The 19,176-nt window shown below is 44.5% G+C and overlaps 1 protein-coding gene across 1 annotated transcript in view; it reads right to left on the bottom strand.

The window, feature by feature from the left end:
* The window catches only part of SMURF2 (SMAD specific E3 ubiquitin protein ligase 2), a 708,378-nt gene that overhangs the window by 179,842 nt on the left and 509,360 nt on the right, over positions 1–19,176 (bottom strand). Inside the window, exon 11 of the mRNA XM_069199920.1 lies at positions 3,977–4,187. Within this exon, the coding sequence (XP_069056021.1) occupies positions 3,977–4,187 (211 nt within the window). The remainder of the gene's footprint in view (positions 1–3,976; positions 4,188–19,176) is intronic.

The raw sequence follows: 19,176 nt of genomic DNA, 5'->3' as shown, positions 1-19,176 counted from the left end.
TGCAGCGGAGGAGGTTGTGTGAGGTTCTGGTGTGGTGCTTGGTGGCTTGGGGGGAGGTGAAGCTGCAGATCCGGCAGGAGAAGGGTCCGTGGGTGTGCCTTGGGGTGGCTTGGGTGCCGGAGCGGCTTGGGTTGAAGTGTGGAGTTCATTGTTACCGTAGTAGCATCTGGCGGCGTGGGGCACGCGGGCCGGACTGGCACTGGGCGTGGTCTGGGCTTGCCTCTGGTGTGGCCGTGTAGCGGCCGCCATTAAGAAGGGGAGGTGGGAGGGAGGAGCAGCTGGGAGGCGGGAGCGGTGAACAAATAGGTGTGTGAGGGGGGCGGGTCCACAGGGACACAGTGGCGGGAAAGAACGCTTTAGAAGAGCCGAAAAACAGGCATAAGGGGCGCACAGGCACAAAGAAGGAAAAAGGCTAAAACAGGCACAGAAAATGGCACAAAACAAGGGAAAAGAGAGGAAAAACAACTAAACAAACAGAAAATGACACAAAAACAAGGACAGTTACGAAACAACACACAATACTTACGGAAACCCACTAAACACCAGGGATGAGGCGCAGGCAGATGCCTGTGGGTGGTGGAGGGCCTCGAACTCGCGGTAGCAGGGAGGGCAGGTAGAGGGCACAGGCACAGTCTGGTGGAGCTGCGCGGCGCAAGAGCGAGCTCTGACCTTAAAAGCAGGTCAGAGGAGACTCTAGAATGTTGTCACTCTAAAATGATGACACACGGGTCTATGTATGTAAGTCAAACAAGTCTCAAGGGTCACAACGAGGGCAGTAAGATTGCAGCATACTGTCTGATCGACCACTAGAGTATAAAAGTGGATCGAAAAAAGTCCATGTTCGAAGCAAAGCCTCTGCAAGTCGTTTGCAGGAAAAACCTGTATCAGAAGAGTCAGTGCCTCTGGTAATTCGGTATCAAAAACAGCTGTACCCATTAATCTCACTTGTCTTTAAATCTTTTAAACAAATATGCTATGCTTGCTTTTCTATCACTTTCCTGTCTCACAAGAGACATTTTTCAAAGATGCACTATGGCAACTGAAAACCACAGCAGAGGAAGATTCTATGAGGAGCCAAAAACATGACCACGCAGGTGACAGATGACTTAGATACAGAAGGAAGGCAAAACAAACATGAAGGAAGAGAACAGTATTTAACACATTTAGGAACCCAGAGCAGACTGATGGTGATAAGTTCATCACCAATGAGAATACTGTCTTATCTAACCAAAATTCCTGTAGTTAATCTTCTATTAAAATTTTATGAGGCATTTCAGCAGTTACTTGGAGAGCAGGTGTTGGTTTAAGATAGGCATGTTTAAACATGCTAGCATTAAATATATTTCTTTTTGAAAAAGTGCTCCTGGATAATGCACTTATGCAGATAAATTCAATGTTTAAGAAAGAGAGCCCAATATAGAAAACGTTTGTGTATCTTCTACAAAACAAACGAGAAACTGAACACACTGCAGATATTTAAGAATGGCTAAGTCTGAATGAAACATAACATTGTAAGGGCCTGGCTGCACATCACCAGCTGCTTTCCAATAGAAAATAAATATGTAATAACATTTTTCGATACCACCTGCTGCCCATTTATTGGGGTTTTGTAGACCTGCGCATAATGAACTTTACTCTTACACAACCAATGGTGCTCTTACTTGACCTTAGAAGGATGAATGGTCAATCTGTAACCTGTTTGTGACACATAGATGACAGCAGCAAGTACTACACTTACTGAGAAACCCAAATGACTGTATAGGCCACATTATAGATTGATGCTGGTGAATACGTGCTCTTAACCATTTAGGGATCTGGTTCCCTACAAAAAAACAGGCTATGACCAATGGGAGTAAAATTAATAAGAATCAAACAGAAATGGTATAACTGGTAGTGCTGGGTTGAAGACGGAGGTCAGCGATTAAATGGGCCTGAACAGAGAACTTAGAGATCTAGGCATGGGAGGGACCAATCAATCAAACCTGAGACAGAGAACAAAGATGCAGTCTGAGACCGAGAACCCTCGGGGTAGTAGGTAGGCTGGAGAACCCTAAGCCAAACTCCTGGAAAGGTGAACCACAACCCTTACAGATAAGGTGGAATCCTAGGAAAGAAGTGCCAGGAGGTTCAATCCCAAAGGACTAGAAAGAAGACAGACAGAAATTCCCCCTACGGAACCAATAAACAGAATTATGCTTTATGTCTAAAAGTGTGCCTTATGGCTAGGATCATACAGAAGACGGGCCAGATGAGAAACTCCTCTGACTAATTCACAACATACAAGCAAGAACAATCTAGTTATTTAAAGTGACAACACTTCTACAGGAGTCCAAAGCAGACCAGAGTGTTGAGTAAAGGTGTGTAAATCTACCATTAAAATTAACAAGATTAATGTGACCTGCCTGTAAATGTTTTCTATTGTACAATAAAAGCGACAGATGTTCAATTAAAATATACTGCTCTCTGATGGTTTTTTTTTTATATCCGCACAAGTTGACCACGTGAACAAGAACAGGATGAATCAAGCTGAGGGTGGAGCTTAGTGTATGAGCGGCTGACCTTACAATCACTTAAGTTCCTCCAAGCATAAAAGGATAGATGGCCTGAAGGTATTAGGAAATGGTCCAGGCAAAAAGGCTTCTGCAACTGAGAAACAAGCTCATCTCATTCAAGCACTGGTGTTCTCCCAGTCACTACTGAGATCTTTTTCCATTAGGATCTTGAGAGAAACAGATTACAAAACTCAAAACTGGCATGTCTCAGTATACACATGTACAATGAACCACACTTTTCTTGTTTTGTTCTATATTATTGTAAGATCAATAAAATCTGTTAATGACAAAAAACTGTCATGTCTCCAGCCACCATCATTAAACCAGTGGGGAGTATATATGGTGGTGTAGCAATAACCAATGCTGATTAGCATGCTTGTGTGTACTGGGGGCCCCGGGTCAACAAGGCATTGTGCTGGTCTTTTAGCTTGTGGCAATTGTTTAAGAACTGGTCACAGTAAAGATGTCTTTGGTGGGTAGATTTATGTTGATTTTACATGGCCGAAAGGTATCCGAGGAAAGGGGTGTGTAGGCAACCATATCATGTTAGCACTCTTGCCAACAAAGTGGGATGTAAGGAAAGGGGTCTAATGGATTGGTAGCATGCAGGGCATGCCTCTTTAGTTAAGTCAACTCACATAAAATTTGAGCCAGCACAGAGAAACACATATTCTAAAGGGAAGGAATGCCTTTGGTTTTACAGTTTAGATTCCCAAATCTAATGCAGCTTACATATGCAACTAAAGCAAATGTCACAATCTCAAATAACAAAACATCTAGCAGCATACAAAAAATTACAAATACTGCACTTATGATGATTTTGCACAACCAGACTTTTGAAGGTAGGATCTCCTTTCTACCATATCACCTCCCCTTCCTGTAGATAGCAGCATTTAGATAGAGGCACTGCAACAAAATATGTAATGTAGTTGGATTAAACCAAGGGAACATTAAATAAAGCTAACTGAACTCAAAAACACATCAATAACCCTCAATTAAGATAATGCCATAGGGATTTAGGTTAATGTTGACCAAAGAGAATGTATACACGAGGCACACATATAACTCAAGATACTCTCTTGTCAGTATGTGCTTCTAGTTAGAATGCCATAGACAGTTTAAAATGTTACATTATATATTCGAGCTTTCAAAATGCCCACATCAATTTGGTATATTACACTGCACATTGCAAGGATGTATTTCTCAGCATCTAGGTATGTATTGGAACAAGGAACCCATATTAATGCATATCAAGGGTAATCAGGAGAAACTAGACAAAAAATTAAATAAAACAAAAGTGAGCAGTTTGAGTTGCATTGTTGTTTTATAATATATGGCACGCTATTGAGATATCCTGAGTAAGATGATTAGACAAGAAAAAACAAAATGCAAATTGATAAGAATTGGAAAGGAAAAGGGTTTACCTCAAAAATTTCTTCTCTGGAAACTTCAATGCGACAATGACCTGCTTGGGGTTGCTGCTGCGACAACTCTTGCCTTAAAATTTTCAATTTTTGTACAAGATCACGCTTATATTTTGGGACAGTCAGACATTCCACCTCATCCGGAAGCTGGCAGAGAGACAACAACTGTTGCTGCTGCTGTGGCTGTTGATCTTTGAGGTGGTTCTGACGGCTAGAGAGGCAAAAAATAAAATATATTAAACAGAAAAACATTCACACAATTATTACAGAAATTAAGGCGTTCTAGTGAGATTTTAATCTGTACTAGGACCTCAGGTTATGACAAAGCAAAGAGACCTAGTCATATATTACATATATACATTGCATTACATTAATGTTCTAGATAGTGCTGTACTAAAATATTAGTCAGCTTCAGAACTCATCCGAAAGTAGGGAAATGAGAATACTAACAAATAAGATCGAGGAGAAAATGGATCTAAGGCATAAGGAAGAGAGAAAATTTAGAAAAGGGATTCTAAGCAACAAATAGAACATGCATTGGCAAAATCAATAGGTCTTGCCTATGTGGGGTATTTGCTTTGTTGAAGCTTTTTTTTGTATGTTAAACAGCAGCGCTGCAAGCACTGCTGAAAATTAAAATAAATAAATAAATACAAAAGTGGTATCACATGCCCAGCTCTGACCGCATCATAGCACTTTTTTCTATTGCAGGTGGAGAGGATGGTGGAGTGAGAGGCATCAGAGCTTTTTTCATTATGATGAGTGAGGGGGCAAACATGGAAAACTGAGGGAGGGTGAGTGTGGGGCGTGGGACAAGCCAACATGGACAATGGAAGGCGGGAGGGCGGGTGGACATGAGTGCATGGCTAGGGGAGGAACACAGACAGGGGAGAAGTACACGAGGGAGTCAGCTTACAAAGATGCACTCTGGTAGAGTAATTAAACCCTAAGAAAAAAGTAGCCCCTAAAAACATAAGCAGTGGAATGACACAAGCACTGCATCCATGCTCCAAGTGATGAACAAACCCATGAAAAAGAAGGAAGTCTACAGCATTTGACCAATAGGAAGCAAGCAAATGAAACTGACAAATAGGGCAACCAATGGTAAGCAAAAAAACAAACTAAGCAGCCTCTTAGTATAGGACATTTCACTTAAGTAAAGACGTTTATATTTTACAGCACATATAAAGAGTTCAATTATATTTTATCGCTCTTCATTCCACTAACACCAGCAGCAAACTGCAAAAACAAATAATTATCTCTTCACAGTACTCATCCCACATACCTCCTTTGCACAAAACCATTTGCAAACGTGGATGCATCTTTGGATGAAAATAGGCATTGCCAGTGGCAATAATTAATGTTTATCAATGAACGTCCTTTAGCATTTTGCTATTTTGGTTAACAGATTGCAAGGTTTTTGTGATCAGTGTATTTTTCATATTTTCTTGATGAAGTCAGTCTGTGATTTTATAATGCAGGAATCGTTTTGAACAGGAATTACATATCATGCAGCTTTTTACTACCTGATGCAAGCATAGAACTTTTTTTTTTCCAACTCTCTGTTAAAAAATAATGATTGAAATGGCAGCCTTCCCTTTGTGTGAGGGAGTGGTTTAATTAAGACCAAAGCAGTTCGTCTGTAAAAGCGTTGGGGCCCCGCACCCTTTATTTTTTGCCTCAGGATTGTATCTAAAAAATATATATTTTTTAAAGTGTTAAAAATTAAACTATGAGGGCTGCACTCAATCACTCTCAAATGGACCTCTGATGCTACACATACGCAGCCATCAGGTTTCAGGTTCCATTAATCACCATTTGCTGGGCTGACAAGCCCAGAGCCCTGGGTCAGCAAAGGCATTGCCTCTTGGCTAAACTCCATCCCCCTGACGATGTGGGAGCAAAGTTTGCCCTTGGGCACTTCAGGCCAGTGGTGTGACAGAGGCCCCCGCAACCCCTGTGGTGTGTGGGCCCCTGAGCTCCAGGGGGCCCCCTCAGTACAGTACACTGTGCATTGGTAGCAAGACCCTGACTGAGTCCATGGGGGAGGGGACACTCTCAAGGGAATTCGCAGGGGGGGGGGGGGGGGGGGGGAGCCCCTCAAGTTTTGTTATGCCACAACTTCTGGCTGAACCCCTGCAGCACCAGTGCTACACGTACGTCAGGGACTGGAGTCACCTCACCATACCCTTTCATAGCAAGTCACAGAGCAGGGTGGAGTCAGAAAGCTAATCTGACACCTCGTCCTGTGAGGTTTAGCAGAAGGGTGGGGTTAGAGGCTGCAGGTGGCAAGATGAGCATTGGAGGCTGCGCAGTTTATTCATCATAAATTTGGATGAAACAGTTAGGAATCCAGTGCTCAGCTTCCAGCAATCTTTAGTGTGCCAATTCGTCACTCAGAAGCATTCTACCTCCTACGGTGAGAGTCCAGCGAAAGCACAAGCCCAGAGCAGAGGACATTTAAAGTGCAGCAGGTGTTGCGACTGCTGAGGACCTCAGAGCTACAAAACTCGCAGTATAAAGTGTGCACTTTCAAAATCTCCGCATCAATAAAGCGCTAATTTCCAGTGCTGCATGAGCCTCTCCTGTGTATGTGGTGCAGTAGAGACAAGTGAGTGAAAATCTCACCAGAAACAGAATGTTGTCTTCTAAAGAAATGCTATGAAGTCCATGTTAGGACTTCTGGTGCGGCTGGTCATTTTACACTAACAAACTGACTTTTAACACCATTCACTGCCAGGCCTTTTCCCCCTCAGGTGCCAGGCCTTTTTTAAGCTATGTGGAATTCTTCGCGCTTAGGCCCTCGTAACTTTTTGTCCACATAAGCAACCCACGCCAAATTTGCGTCCTTTTTTCCCCAACATCCTTGGAATTCTAGAGGAGACCAAGAAATTAGCCAAAATACAGCAAAAAATGTTTATTAATTTTTTTAAATGGGAAAAAAGGGCTGCAGATGAAGTCTTGTGGTTTTCTTTTCCCCGAAAAACGGCATCAACAAAGCGTTTGCAGTGCTAAAATCACCATCTTCCCTGCTTTCAGGAACAGGCAGACTTGAATCAGAAAAACCAAATTTTTCAACACAATTTGGCATTTTACTGGGACATACCCCATTTTTACAATTTTTTGTGCTTTCAGCCTCCTTCCAGTTAGTGACAAAAATAGGTGTGAATCCAATGCTAAAACAGTTATGAAAAGTAGACAAAATTCTGAATTCAGCAAGGGGTCATTTGTGTAGCTCCTACAGAAAACAACAGATGAAATGAAAACATATTGAACTTGAGGTAAAAAAAAAAACAGCAATTTTTCTCCACATTTTACTCTAACTTTTTCCTGAGATGTCAGACTTTTTAACGCAATATACCGTTACGTCTGCTGGACGCTTCTGGTTGTGGGGATATATAGGGCTTCCAGGCTCATCAAGAACCCTAGGTACCCAGAGCCAATAAATGAGCTGCACCTTGCAACGGGTTTTCATTGTATACCGGGTACACAGCAATTCATTTACTGAAATATAAAGAGTGAAAAATAGGTATCAAAGAAACCTTTATAATTCCAAAAAGGGCACAAGATAAGGTGTTGAGAAGCAGTGTTTATTTGCACATCTCTGAATTCTGGGGTGCCCATATCCGAATTACAGAGCATTTCTCAAATAGATTTCTTTTTTACACACAGTCTAACATTTGGAAGGAAAAATATAGAGAAAGACAAGGGGCAATAACACTTGTTTTGCTATTCTGTTTTCCCCCAAGGGTAGGCCTAGTGCCCACGACAGGGAATGCCCCAAAACACAAAGTGGACACATCAAAATGATCAAATACAAAACAACCTTCAGCCATTTAGGGAAACCTACAAAACCCTAACATTTCTGGAAAGTAGACACCCGAGGGAGTCCAGGGAGGTGTGACTTGCGTGGATCCTCCAGTGTTCTCCTACCCAGAATCCTCAGCAAAGCTCCAATTTAGCAAAAAATCTAATTTTTCCCACATTTCTGGGTGGGATCACCGCACCGGGACAAATTTCCTACCACCCAACGTTCCCCTCAGTCTCCCGGTAAAAATGATACCTCACTTGTGTGGGTGGGTCAAGTGCCTGTGACAGGGAAGAGCCCAAAAACATGTCAAAATTGAGGGGGAAATCAAAGCAGATCCAAAAGGGCAGTTGGAAAAAAAATATTTTTGGGCTGACAAGTGGGGCACAATTTATCAGTATAAATGCAACAATGCTGGGTGGTAGGAATTTTGCAGATTCCGGAAGGTTCCATCAGAAAAATGTAGGAAAAATTTATGATTTCCAGCAAAATTGGAGGTATGCAGGGCATTGTGGATAAGAAAATGGTGCGAGTGCATGTGAAGCACGCCACCCTGGACTCACCCAGATGTTTAGTTTTCAGACGTGTCTAGGTCTTGTGATTTTTCTATATGGCAGCATCTCAAAGTCCAAAAAGTACAGCCCGTACCATTCCAAGTGTGACAATTTTGAGAATTAGCCAAGCTCTCATGGCCCAAATGTAAAATCAAAACCCCAAATAATCAAGTGTCCTCTTGCTTGCCATGGGATAACATGTTTTAGTGTGCAGCGAAGAGCTGAACGACTGTTACCCCATAACAATGCCCATACTGGTTGGTAGCCACCACCCCACTATTTTTTTTTTCATTCCCTGGCATCTAGTAGGATTTCAGCCCCAACCCCCCCTCTCACCCGCAGGAATGGACCGGGGGTAATTGCCCCATCTGCCCACCAGTGGGAAGAACAAATTTGGCCCCATTTATTTGGGGTGGGGGTATGGCTATACTCCCACCCTCTTTTTTGGGAAAAAAACCAAAACAAATCTTCCCTCGAGTCCGGTGGGGCTTCTGCACCCCCATGAGCCTTACAAAAATCGTCCGATCTGCCCCCAAGGGGCCCTAAAATAAATTTGCTCCCCAGGGGAATTACCCTTGCCTAAGGGGTCCCTCCCCTTATCAATGTAGACATATACAAAAAGAATCCCTGGTGTCTAGTGGCTTCTGCCGATCGGCCTAATCAATATAGGCCGATCTGCCCCAGGGGGAGGGGGGGGCAGAAATGGCCTAAGAATAATCTGCCCCACTGGGGGCCCTTGCCCAAGGGGTCGCTCCCCTTATACACAAAAAAACAAAAATACCCCTGGTGCCTAGTGGGCATTTCTGCAGCCGTGCCACTGAACGCAACCACCTCATCCTCGGCACCCAAGGGGTTAAAAAGATAACAGTTGCAAACCCACAGAATTCTTGGGACTAATTTTACAGTTTGACAATTTATGAAACACATTTATTTAATATTTCACTATACTTGATTATGTTATGTCTTCCTAATCCCTGTCCTTCCTTCTCTTCACAAGCTCTAAGGCTTTTTTTTTTTCCATAATTCTTTTTGTTGGTATCAACAGTTGCTCACAACAGTACCTTCTACACAAAGGTTTCGCTAATGATTGCATTGTGTCTCTTAGTTGCATAACCGTGGTCACTGTATCAATACAATATCTCATTTTGAATTTATGCGCCTCTCCCGAATTAACAATCTACATTATATGCTGTGTCCCACATCTGTAATGATGAATGGTAGGTCCATGTTTCCATCTCTACGCCTTCCCCGTTGGCTCCCGACCCTCACCTATAGGCCTCCTATTGAGACCAGATTTTACTATACTTCTGGGGGCACCCCAGCTCAAGTAAATCACCTGTTCTGATCGCTGGCACCAGCCCAAGTTATTTTCCAAGTCCTATATCCCTGGTGGCTCGGCCGCTCCCCACACCCTCGCTATGTCTCTTTCAGCTACCCCTGCCGCTAGCATTAGCCACATCCGCAGATATTGCGACCACCTATCTTAGTCTGCTATATGCAGTATTAACCAACAGGCCTCCAGAAGAATCATCAGGCCTGTGACTTGAGCCATGATGCAAACCACTCGCTGCCAGAAGTCTTGTATGCACAAGCAGCCGCACAGGCTATGAAAAAAGGAGCCCTCAATGCCACACCCAGTCTTACACAATGCCGACTCACTTTGGCCCATACCGAATAGCAAAGAGCAGGAGTAGTATGATCTATGTAGGATTCTGAGATGTATTAGGCGGAATCGAGCCCTAATTCCCACTACTCGTGGACTCTGTAGGGCCTCCCGCCAGTCCTCATCTTTTATTTCTCGTAAGTCACCCTCCCAAGGCTCCTGCAGCGACCATCTGGGGTATAGGGGGTTGTTCATACGGTTTTTTATTGGTCAGGGAGATTACCTTCTCTGGCAGTGGCTCTGATAACAGTCGGTCTTCGAGAGGAACGGACTCTGGGAGCTGTTCGCCCACCTGTATATGTTTCTTTAGTGCATGCTTCAGTTGAAGGTACTGGAAGTCTATCTTTGCCCCATTGTGTATTCCAGTCATAGGTCCTCATGAAAGATTAGACTCCCAGCTCTCCATATGTTCCCCAGATGGTCTATTCCAATAAGACCCCAGTAGCAGAGCCCTTTTAAACTACGGATTTCGCTAAGCTGATCACTAGTCCAGAGAGGTGTCATGTCTGTTAGTCTGCCCTCCCATTCCAGCAACCTGGAGGCCTCTTCTCCGCGCGTGCGCCACTGACTGTGTGTGTGTGTCTCGGGAGCCGGTCCCCTTTCTTTTTCTCATACAGCACCGATAGGTGCCCTCCCAATCCCATGGCCGTTCGGTCTACTCTATAGGCTGGCTCTTCCCTGTCTGTGAATGCCCACCCATTCACCGAGATCAATTGAGCCGCCCAGTAGTATGCTTGGATCTTAGGTATCATAGGCCACCTTCAAATACCTCCCTCTGCAATTTACCTAGTGCTATTTGGGGGCTTCCCCATCCCACAGCAGCGTGCTCAATTCCCTATTGATCTGGGCAAAAAAGGTTGGCGGTATTTTATACGGTGTATTCTGGAGCACTACAGTAGCTGCAGCAGGGACATCATTTTAAAGAGCAGCGTGGCTCATAAGTGAAAGCGGCAGCCACCACCAATGCGACACATCTCAGTGGAGATGATCAAGTTGTAGGTACAGGTCCCTTTTATGAAATTCTGGGTGCCTTGTTACATATATTCCCAGGTATGAGAATCTCTCCCTCTCCAGCGGGGCACCACATCCTGCCAGGATGCTCAACTCGCTGTCCGTTAATGGGTAAATTTTCGATTTCTCCCAGTTTAGTTGATACCCCGAATATGTTTCAAAAAGCTGGAAAATGTGCAGCAATCTGGCTATGGCAGGGTTTCGTTACATATAGAAGAACGTAATCTGCCCAAAGGGAGATCCTAGCCTCCCACCATCCACCTTCTAGAATACCACACACAAAAGGGTACAGTCGCACCCAGGTGGCCAACGGTTCTAATCCCAGAACAGCCACAGTGACTGTGGTGTGGGCAGCCCTGTCTCCTGCCGCTGTGGAAAGCAAAGGCGTAGGATGTCACCCCTTTGACCCCCACCCATGCTCGCGGGTCACTGTACAGTAGATGGATCCATGCACTTATTTGTGGGCCAAAGCCCAGTCTTGTTAGGACTGCCGTTATGTAGGCTCATTCGATGCTGTCAAAGGCCATCTTTGCGACAAGCACGAGCAATGCCACCTCCGGGGTATCTGTCTCATGCAGGATTCCGTATAGGCACCTCAGATTTAGTCCAGTGTTCCTGTGCTGCATAAAACCCGTTCGGTCATGATTGATCAGGTAACTAATTACTGGTCGAAGTCTATTCACTATAATTTTAGCCAACACTTCTAACATCTAGGTTTAACAGCGATACAGGCCTATATGAGCCACACTCCGTGGGTGGCTTGATCGCCTTATATATTACGACAATAGTTGCTATCCTTTGATCCAGAGGCAATACACCTTCTGCCTTAGCTGCCTGAAACATTGCCAACATATGTGGCGCGATGGTATTTGCCATACTCTTGTAGAGCTCTACCGGTAGCCCACTGGGGCCCACCGCTTTTCCCGACCTTGTATCCAGGATTGCCCCTTGTACCTCCTCTACTGTTATATATCCTGGTCAAGCATCTATCTATCGTCCACTCAGAGCTCTGTCATCGGCAGGTCACCAAGGAGTTCCATACAGTTTTCATATGGATGGCCCGTCTTTGTGGAATAGACTTGCTCATAATATGTGGCAAAAGCCTCGGCTATATCATCACCTGTGGTACGTTGCCCACCTGTTTCATCTCTAATCTCCATCAAACAATTCCTACCCTAGTCTCTTTTTTCCAGCCAGGTCAACAGCCTGTTTGCTTTGTCCCCAACGTCGTAGAGACATCGCTGCGTGGCCAGAGCGTGTGCGCATGCCTTATGGTCCGCTAGGTCCCTCAATTCCCGTTGCTTAAGTAAGAGACTATAACAGTGGTGTGGCTGTATCGGGCCTCCAGTTAGAATTTCTGCCCCCAATTTACTGACCTCGCCCTCTATTGTCTCACATTTGAGACAACACTCCTTCTTGAGACCCCCTATTAATGCCTGTGCTTGTCCTCTAATGACTGCCTTGAAGGCCTCCCAGAGTATTCCTGCAGAGCTCACACTTCCCAGGTTATCATCAAAATATCTCTTCGCCCCTTTGTGTAGCTTGTTGGGGAAGTCTCCCTCCTTGAGATACCATGGGTCTATTCTAGGCAGCAGTCCTGCATCTCGATCAGTACCAACAAGAGTAGCCACCACAGGGGAATGATCTGATACACCACATGCGAGATGTGTCACCTCCCTAAAGTGTCCCACCCTTGTGTGTTGTGTAAAAAGGTCACTGATATGTGAGAAACTCCTATGAACCCTCAGATAAAAATGTATACTGCCTCTGGTGAGGGTTGTGGGCTCTCCAGAGGTCTGTCAGACCTAGTGAGTTTGCAAACGTCGCAAAGTTCCCACTATCTCCCCCTCCCCACCCCCAGGCAGCCTGTCCAGAGTCAGTTCATTGTATCATTCATGTCACCCCCCCCCTTAGTTTCGGTGGTATGTATACTGAATAGAAATTCACTGTCCGTCCATTCCAGATCCCAGTCATCGCCATGAATCTCCCCAATCTGTTTATCCTCACTGGCCCTGGCTCTAAGGGAGTCGATCTTTTAAGTAAAATACCCACTCCCCTGGAGCTAGAAGTGAATCCTGCGTGTACCACCAGAAAGTAGCCCATGCGGTCTAATGCCTTGCCGTGGTTCCCCTGCAGATGCGTTTCTTTTATGAGAGCCACATCTGGTGCATGTCTGCGGAGAAATTGTAGGACGAATGTCCGTTTAATTCTATTGCCCAGGCCATAGACGTTCCATGTCATGACCTTCAAGAGCTGGGGCCTAACTGCTGTCATCTTATATCTGGTTGAGCCTTCAGGTCCGCAACTGCCTGACCCCCTGTGACAACCACCCCCTCTCCTCCCACCTCCCAGGGGTCCCTCAATCCTTTTCTGTAATGTATTCAGTGAGCAAAACACAAAAACCTTTACAAAGGGCGTCAATTCAATGTGCCTTTGAACATCCCAACAATACCCCTCCCTTCCAGCCATCCTGCCCAGTAGGCCTAGAAGTGCACACCCTACAAACTTGCAGAGTGCCTGTCACCCTAACTGTAACATAAAATGCAGTACGGGTGGACCGGCTTCACAGAGACGGCTCCTATAGTGTACCAAATAGTCTCATATCTTAAGATGAGCGTTAGTAAGGAAAGCTTCCCACTCTCCAGCTGTAGTACTAAAGTCCCTCATCTCTACTTCTGTCAAGGAGGGGATATGTAGTTTACCTTATTTATGGCACCCTGTGCCCCCGCCCCCAGCTCTGATCTCTTCATCAGTGTGTATTTGTCATATGTGATACTCATCTTCCATAGGTGGAGAAGATCGCCCCCCCCAACCCTGATTTCAATCTGCGCTCTCCCCCTGGTTCATTACCGCTCCCTAGTCCCAGTGTCAGAATCATCCAGTACACTTTCTGGTAGCTTGTACAGTCTCTGCGCCTTCAATCGCCCTCTTGACTCTCCTCTCCTGTATCGTAGGTCCACCGGGCACCATCCCTCCATCCAGTCCCATGCCTTCTCTGGAGATGTGGAGAACCATGATCTGCCCTCTGCTAGGACACTTAGCTTTTCGGGGTGCAGAGCATCATATATTTCAGTTCTTTCACTCGGAGGGCTTTCTTTACTTCATCAAAGCTATGTCTTTGTTTTTGCAACTGGAGGGTAAAGTCAGGGAAAAAAACTCACTGTGGCATTGTCTAGGCGTACATCTCCGTGCATACAGGCAGCTTGCAGTGTAGCGTCACTGTCTCTGTGGTTGAAAGTTCTCGCTGATTGCTCTGAGGGAGGCGCCCCGGTTTCAGTGGAGGAATCGGCACTCTGTGCATCCTTTTTATGGAGAAGAATTTGGACAGGCGCTTCAGGCGGAGAGTATTGACAATGAGGTCTTCCAGAAATGGATCCATGCTAGGCCCTTCTGGAACCCCAACCGCTCACCTCTGGATCCTGGCATCTGTTGCTGTCTAGTCTCCCATCCTCCTCAGCTCCGGACTGACTTTTGGGCCAGTTGGCCTCCTCTCCTTCACTCATTTCAGGCCCACCAGGGCCGGGCCACACAGACCACAGGGTCTCACTGCGGGCCCGGACTTCCTTCGCACTCCCAGTCTCAGCCCCAGGGATCCCGGTCTTGGCCGAGTCACTCTCGACCCCCCCCCCCCTGCATTCTGCTGCAGCCTCTAGGTTCTGTGCCTTCACTGCACTGAACTGAACAGCCCACGGACTCCTCCCACTTCTATCCTAGCATAGCCATGCCCCCACAGCTCTTAGGCTTTGTTCTACTTTTATGACAGACAACTATGTTTTCATTTCTGAGGGTTTCAACATATCCGTATAAATTCAGACATTAAAGTTAATAGATCTCATTCATAGCTAAAAATCAGACTAATGTGTTACAGTTTGAAGTGGCCCTGGATTTTTAAGTAACTTGTTAGGAATCTTGAGACCTACACTTTAAATGGTAGTAGTCAAATACCAGAATGCAGATTCTTGCACGAATGCAGCCAGGCCTGTTTGAAGGTATCATGTTAAAATCTGCGTTGTATACAGCTGTGCGTGCATTACCTTGTCTGATTAGTGCCTTATTACAAGTGACCTGTTGTTGGAAATGACCATCTTTTGTGCGGTGTACCCTCAGATTTTTGCCATGACTGTTTTTTCCCGGATGTAGAACTCTGCACAGTTTACCCCTGATAACCAGGGGTAAAGTGCCTGTCCTTCCCTTTTCAAAATGACAGAATTGGCACACACCGGATTGGCATATGTAACTTACCTATAAGTACCAAGTACATGGTACACGTGCATGTATGCCTTTCTTGTGTGTCATGTTTGAGTCTTTTGTTACATCTCTCTGCTTAGACAACAGGGTAACATATCAAACAGTGCAAAATTATGTTCTTTTTAGCATGATTTTAAAAAGGTGCTTCATATAATACATGTTTTTTATAGTGTTCTTTTGCAAAGAGGGTAGTGCTGACACTCATAAAAAGTACCTTTAGCCCCCAGACTTCTTCTTGTCTGTTAAAATTAATAATTTTAATATGACCCATTATTATCAGACCAGTCCTATCCCACATCTTTTCCGTTAATTCTAAGCCTTTATACTTTTACCATTTTTTTATTGCTTTCAGACAAAGGTCTGGGTTCTTTAAAGAAGCAAACAGCCTTTTCCAATCTCCTGTTCGCTTATAGTCCGGGGCTCCCACAAGTTGTATTATAACTTTTTGACTATCCCAAATCTGCCCACAGTCTAGATTGCTGAATATGTGGAGTAGGAAATCACTGAGCACTACTTCACCAATTTCCGACAAATTCTTCCACCTTCCGCCAGACAAAAAGTCTGCTACCTTCCTAAATACAACTCTCTCCCATTATCTCACTACATCGGAATCCAGTCTAGTGCCAGAATCCCCAACCAATTCAGACAGAAGAGAAGCCATCAGGGCCACAAACCTTACCATATGGGAGGCTTTTAACCACCTCCACCAATTCTTATTATTAGGGCCATTGGCATTAAAAGAGATCACCTTCAGTATGCAATTAAACATTATCCCCAATTTCATTTCTCAGAGGATCAACAAAGACCGTTCCAGAGGAAGTGCAAACATGCTTAAAAGTGCCTGATCTGTATAAAGTGACCACAGTACATAAGTGCAGACCTATGGCTCATACTTGGCCAATGTTTAAAGTACAACCATTTATTAAAGTTATGCCTAAGCTGTCCATTACCCTAGACCTCCACCTCCCCATACTACATAAAGTGGATATGTGCTGAATCTGACTCACAGCTAACCGGATGTTAAAGTGCATATAGTTCCTAAAATGCATCCCCATCTTGTAGCCTGTGCCTTCTTTGCCAACAGCTCATCCCACGCATCCCACGTACAGTCAACCTGGTATCACACAGCATTGGAGACCAACATAAATATTTCCACCTCCCAATCTTCCATACAGGTGTGTGCTCCAGTAAGCCTTCTTTTTAGATCTCATTTTTAAAGCATTTTGGCCCACCCCATCACCATCCCACTCTGTGAACCCCCACCTTTCTTACCCCCCTCACTGCCCCCGAGTGCCCTGTAATCAAGGTCCCCTCCCCGTCTGGGGACTCTAGGGGTACTACTCTTCCTCAACCCCCCCACCCCAAAATGACCTCTGCACCTCCTATACCCCCCACTAACCCTACCCCCACTACCCTTAAAATGGTGCCCTGACATGGTAACATTTGTCACCTACAGCATCCAAGGGAAACAATCATATAAACATAAAGCTGTGTATTAAATAGCATATACCTGCAGCCCCACTATTCAACCCCAAATCACCCATTCTGTTGACCTCCCCACCACCACTCAGGTACAGAATTGAAGGCAAAAACGTTTTGGCTGCTTCAACCGTATGAAATATGTTTGACTGCCCCATAAAAAGAATATTCAGTTTTGATTGCTGCACAAGGCCTGAAGGAGCACCAGCCTTTTAAAAATCAGAAATCAGCTCTTTAAATTTGCACCTGCGCCAAGCTGCAAAGGCAGACATGAGAAACCTTTGATTTAATCACCAGTGCAAGAATATGTTCCTTATTGCAATAGTCCCCATAATTCACCAGTATCGTCCGAGGGTATTTGGCATTTGACTGAACTGCTGGAACCCAATAGGTCCGCGTGATGGTGAGGTCCAGTTTTTGATTTGCCCCTTCCGGGTGGACATGCTGAATTGTAAGTTCTGTAGTCAATTTAATAACGGCCTGCCCATTCTCGCGACCTTCTCACACCCCCTTTAAACCTTAAATTAAAGCAACGTGACTGATTTTCAGCATCACCGATCCAAAGCTATAAATCAATTAGTTCAGATGGAAGCTTGGCTAATGAAGTTTCCAGCTGGGTCCCCTATCTTCTAGATCCGACACCCACTGCTCTACCACCATAATACAGGTGTTCAGTTGTTGACTATTTCTACTAATAAGATTTAATTGTACTCCTCTTGAGATATTTTCATAGTTCTGAGCTCACCCAATATTTGACGAAGTTGGAGAAGCACACCTTTAATTCCTTTTGCCTCCTTCGCTGGTTTGAGTACACGACTGAAGATGTCCTAATTCCATGGTTGAGGGTGCAGGCGCATTAAAAGATTTCTGTTGATCTGCCCCTACCCCAGATGAACCAGAGGGGAGTGTTGTTGGTACGGTGTCAGAAGTGTCTAACGTGTATGAACTGCACTGAATGCTGGCCAGAGTTTTGTATAATAGGCACTGAATTATGCCTGGCCTGCCTGCTCCCTATTGTATTTTCAGCAAGTTTGTTCATCTTTGAGGGTTCCTTCGGTCCAGCCAAAATGAATAGTGGATCCAGAAACGATCTGTGCAGCAGACCCTGGTTCTGGTTCCTTGTCTTGCGGGTTTAGGTGTTTACACTTCAGATTATGTATGGTTTTGGCTGAGGCATGTTCCTTAAACTGACAGTGATGCATAATCCTATTCATCATAGCGGTGGGCATCCCACACCATACGCATCTTCTTCAGGTATTACTTTGGATGTCACAAGCTGCACCCACGCCTACACGAGCCACTTCTGCAGCAATCCTAAGCATATACCTACCCAGCTGTAAGCCTAATGCTACCCTCACTGGGTAGCAATACTTAAAGCAGCAAAGCAATGTCGGTATGAAAGATTTATGTACTCCTGCCCCCTTCTCTGTCTGCGCTTATTTTGTACACTCGAGCAGATTACAGAAGCCAGATACACATATATAAACAAGGTAGCAGTTTACATAGGCCACTGAAATGTGCTTACAGCCAGGCTTTGCACAGTTTAATATATTTTATATATCTCGAGTGATTATTCATTAAATCCATTAATTTCCACTCACCCGAGGGGTTGGACAGCCACATCATAGAAAGTACAGCTTAAAAATGAGCTCTGGCAACTCTCCTGAATAAGTGGGTATCAGACGTTTGTAGTCTCCACAGTGGCAAAAGGCACTGCACACAGGCTACTGTAACTGGAAATACAGAGTAAAGCCTGCTTTTGAAAATTAGTATCTGCCCCAGGACTAATACAAAACTTTTTTATCAATTGTGAAGATCAAATGGAATAATTCTTCTCTTTTTCTTACTTGCTGGCTAGAAAACCTCGAGGAAATTGGGTCCACTGAATTGCTGATTAACATTTCCAAAATAAAGGTGATAAGCCAATACTGGCTCTCCGTAGCACCACTGTGTTGGGTAAGAAGTTTATTCTATTAGGCCTCTTGAATGTAAGTATATCAAACATGTACAGGTATCAATAAATTTGGGGTCTACGCTGTTGCTAAGGCAATCAGCACATGGAAGTGTTTTCCAAATGCTTGTAACAACCCTAATACAATGACACATAAATCTCAAGTGGGTCTCTCAACACTGGTACTCCTGAATTTGCTTACATATGTCTACCAAATATGCGGACTGCATAGCATTTTTGGCATTACCATTAAAATAATTGATAACTCTACCTTACATTTCTTCACATATGTTGTTTACCTGCATCTTGGTCGGTGGGACAGAACCATAGGCAAAGATTAGTGAAATAATATATTTAACAATTCTCTTGATGCCTCCTTCATCGACAGGTGATCAACGGTCTTTATTTTAACTGACTGGCAGGAAGACTGCAGTGAACTTGTGGTTCATGTATTTTCATACAATTTCCACAAAAATGACAACAAAT

Source organism: Pleurodeles waltl, chromosome 7 (genome assembly GCF_031143425.1).
Source record: "Pleurodeles waltl isolate 20211129_DDA chromosome 7, aPleWal1.hap1.20221129, whole genome shotgun sequence".
Lineage (NCBI taxonomy): Eukaryota > Metazoa > Chordata > Amphibia > Caudata > Salamandridae > Pleurodeles > Pleurodeles waltl.
This window is presented reverse-complemented; position numbering and strand designations above follow the sequence as displayed.